General features: G+C 40.3%; 1 protein-coding gene across 1 annotated transcript; it reads left to right on the top strand.

Moving 5' to 3' along the window:
* The first annotated feature begins 465 nt into the window (after positions 1 to 465).
* On the top strand, positions 466 to 1,353 carry LOC143448519 (semaphorin-1A-like). The gene is made up of 4 exons (XM_076948297.1): positions 466 to 525; positions 601 to 824; positions 935 to 1,087; positions 1,197 to 1,353. The coding sequence occupies exons 1-4, from the start codon at positions 466 to 468 to the stop codon at positions 1,351 to 1,353; spliced, it is 594 nt and encodes a 197-aa protein (XP_076804412.1).
* Positions 1,354 to 3,617: the final 2,264 nt, after the last annotated feature.

Below are 3,617 nucleotides of genomic sequence, written 5' to 3'. Positions count from 1 at the left end.
CCAAAGCGACTCGTTGCGGCTTCGGCTTCACCAACCCGTGTTTACATTCGCGATAAAAATTGCAAATAAACTTTCGTCTCAACTGCACCAAGTCAGGCAATGGCGCCCATTGCCGGATGCCCTGGATGGTCAACCTGCGTTTGCGCAAGATTTGCATTTCTTACTTGGTACTTGTCGTTTTTTTAGCCTTCACGCAACAACAAGCATTTTGCTAAAGTAAACCCGACCTCTATGTGACGTAATGACATGTAATAGAACCTATTATCATGTAAGAAACAAATGACTATGTCCCAAACTTGTCACGTCAAGTCACGTCGTCGGAATGAAAAGTGTTATCGCCTAAGATTTATTAAAATTTTAATGCTTGGTGTTCGTTAATAAATAGCAACTAATTGCCAGTTAATGACCATAAATAATGGTTGTTATTTTCCAGCCCCCCATTTCATTAAATTCGTCGACGTCGTCATGTCTTCGAACAAAGTTTATTCGTTTTTTACCGAGATCTCCGTCGAGGATAAATCAGAGGTACATTAAATTACTTCATATAATAGGCAGTAATTTAAAATTGGCGATAAAGTTAAATTAATGTTTTCCCTACAGCAAGTTTACACACGCATCGGTCAAGTTTGCAAGCACGACGGTGGATGGCGCAATTTGAGGAATCAGTTCTCGTCATTCTTCAAAGCGAGACTGAACTGCTCGTTGCCAGGACAACCGCCGTTCTACTTCAACGAGCTTAGTGACGTCACTGAGCTGGTGACGTTGGACAAGTTGTACAAGGTCGGGAAGACAAAGATGGTTTTCGCTCTCATGAACACGCCCAGGTGGGTTAGCATGGGGCTGAATATTCACAAACCTCGAACTAGTATGAAGGCACCCGGCAGCATAAACCAAGCTTAACCACACCACATTGAATTCTCGCTCCTCCTCGCAGCAACAGCATCCCTGCATCGGCCATTTGCGCATTCTCTCTGCCGGACATTGAAGCTTCCATGAACGGCGTATTTTATGAGAAATTCGCCGATGCAAAAACCAGTGCACAATACTGGGCTCAGCAGGACAACTACTCCGAACCTCACCTGGCCAGGTACATCATACATTATTATGACGTCTCATAAAAGTCGTTTTTGACGTAATATTTGATCATCGTGCTATGCACAAGGGTTAGTAATTATGACGTATTTTTTCATTTCCAGCTGTGCGAGCGATCCAAGCAAATTATCCGTCCGCAGTCTCAACTTCATGCGCATGCATCCCATAATGTACCAGAGCGTCAACGCGTGGGATCTCCATAACAACGTGACGCAACCACACAACGCGATTCCTCTTTATTCGAGAACAAACTCCGGGTAAGTGACGATAACTTAAGAATAATAGCACCACCAACTGGTCCCGTAGACTCGTAGAGCTTCTGTTTATTTGAGATATTGTTTTATAATGACATTGATTTAAACGTATGAATAGACTGATTGCCAATTAACATCTTATTATTTGGGTTTTTAAAAGTTCAATAAATTACTGACTTCTAATTTTTCTTAAACGTTATTATCAAAACAGCAATTTCGTAACCGTAAATGTGTATACGTTTTGAATTTAAATGAAAGATATCTTTCATTGCTTTATAAAATAATAATACACTGTTTGCTTCTATTTCAGCTTTTAAAAACTACAAACTGCAGCATTTGCAGCATTTCAAGCATTGCACACTGCAGCATTTCAACTTTATTCCAGTTGATGCAGTTAGTTTGTTGCTGTAAAAAGTAGCGAGGAATTGTGTTAATCATTGCATGAGTTGTTTCTATCCCAATAAATGAAATAATGGTAAGTCGTTCAAATCAACTAAAGACTACCCTAACCCTACCCTTATTTCATTTATCAGTTCATAGGCTTTTTCCGCTTCAGCGTTCTGCAGCTCGTTCGCGTAATAGCTCTCTTGCGTTGCAGAGCTATGGGCCATATGCTTGGCCACCAAAAGGCGGATTTCCGGTTTCTTAGATCTAACCTAATATGAAATTTTAAATTTTAAATACGTCACTGGTTGACTTTTATATAAATTCTGCTGCAGAATATTTTCATTATTAGCGATATTTCGTTATTTATATTGTTAGGTCTAATTACAGTGAAGATCAATTACTTGTGTGGCCGAATGCTTCCGGTTTGAGGTTGCTGTAAATTTTCCGCGACCTCCGGTCAACTTCCACACCCGCTGTATTGCTTTAGCTGCGGCGAAACTTGTAAGATTTTTTCTCTTATGGGGAAACACAATCTTACACTCTTCTCCGTTGAACCGGACAAGGTTGTCCAGCCCTTTCTTCAACCATTCTGGCATTACAATAGTTGCATCCCCATATGTTGAGAATGTTTTGTGATCGCGCACCTGCATTAAAAACATCCTTTTTAAATTGTGTTCTACATGAAAGAAGAATGTGGTGACTTACACGAATAATCCATCGTTCTTTCTTGGTCGGGCAGCCATGTATAAGCTCTTCAACGAGCATGTTGCGGACCGCACTTGTCCGCTGCGAGTTTTTGATTATCAGATAGGCCATGAGGATTTCCCCATGGGCTCTTCTCACCTCGGCTCCGGGGTCTCTTCTCCATACTGCATTTTTTTATATAGTGAGTTACCCTTTCAACGAGAAATAAAATAATGTAAAAATATAAAACAACTGTAACTGTCATTTACGTTTTGTGGTCAGCGCAGTATTACGAAAAAGTGGATTTGTCATAACTTTGTTCACTTCTGCCGGGTCCAACGCATTTCTGCGATCCCTCTCCTTAATAACTCGCCTCCTAGAAAACGCAACACTTTAGGTAATCAAGAGTGGTTAACAAACGTATATTTATTAACATGCAAGTTTTAATTGCAATAACAAAACTAGTTTTCAGATACCAATACGAGTAAATCATCCAAGAGTTGAAAGGCTACATGTAGGCAGCGCTTGTAATCACCTTATTTTTAGAAATTTTCTATAGGATGCCCTTCGATTCTTGAGGTTAATAAGGGCCTCCCCCACGTTGAAGGTCAATGGCAGCTTCTTCATTAATGAAAAGTTGAGGAAGCTCGTAATGGCATTAGAGTGGGATATGAATGTTGACGGAGTTTTATTTTCATTTTGTAATTTCTAAAATAAAGAAAGATGGTCTTTGTTTATTTTTAAATACAACTATTTTTGCTAAGACTTTGTATATATACATCATCATCTTCCATTCGAATGTTGTTCAGGCCTGGTCTTCATCCCGAAACAAATTCAGGGTCGACCAGTTGTCTGCAGCGACGCCTCCACTTTCCCCTGTCGATGGCATCCTCGATCTTCAAACCTTTCCTTCTCATGTCATCCTTCACCGTCTCTTCCCATGTTTTCTTTGGTCTTCCCCTTTTCACCTTTCCTTCAATCATCTTATGTTGTACTCTTCTTATTAAGCTCTACTTATTCATTCGCTCAACGTGCCCCAACCATCTCAGACGATGTCCTCTCAGATGTTTTTCAATATCTTCCACACATGTCCACCTTCTTATCACATCATTGGTAATGCCATCTCGTAGTGTCTTACCACACATCATTCGAATAATCCTCATTTCTGTCGTCTGCATCCGCCTGACATCAGCCTTCTTC

This window comes from Clavelina lepadiformis, chromosome 3, assembly GCF_947623445.1.
Source record: "Clavelina lepadiformis chromosome 3, kaClaLepa1.1, whole genome shotgun sequence".
NCBI lineage: Eukaryota > Metazoa > Chordata > Ascidiacea > Aplousobranchia > Clavelinidae > Clavelina > Clavelina lepadiformis.
The sequence above is the reverse complement of the archived record's forward strand: the minus strand, read 5'-3'. Positions and strand labels throughout refer to the sequence as shown.

Bases quoted from the DNA above. Each gene is read 5' to 3' on its own strand.
- LOC143448519 (XM_076948297.1), top strand. From the start codon at position 466: ATGTCTTCGAACAAAGTTTATTCGTTTTTTACCGAGATCTCCGTCGAG. The intron at 526-600 runs GTACATTAAATT...TTTTCCCTACAG, and splicing joins CCGTCGAGGATAAATCAGAG to CAAGTTTACACACGCATCGG. The intron at 825-934 runs GTGGGTTAGCAT...TCCTCCTCGCAG, and splicing joins GCTCTCATGAACACGCCCAG to CAACAGCATCCCTGCATCGG.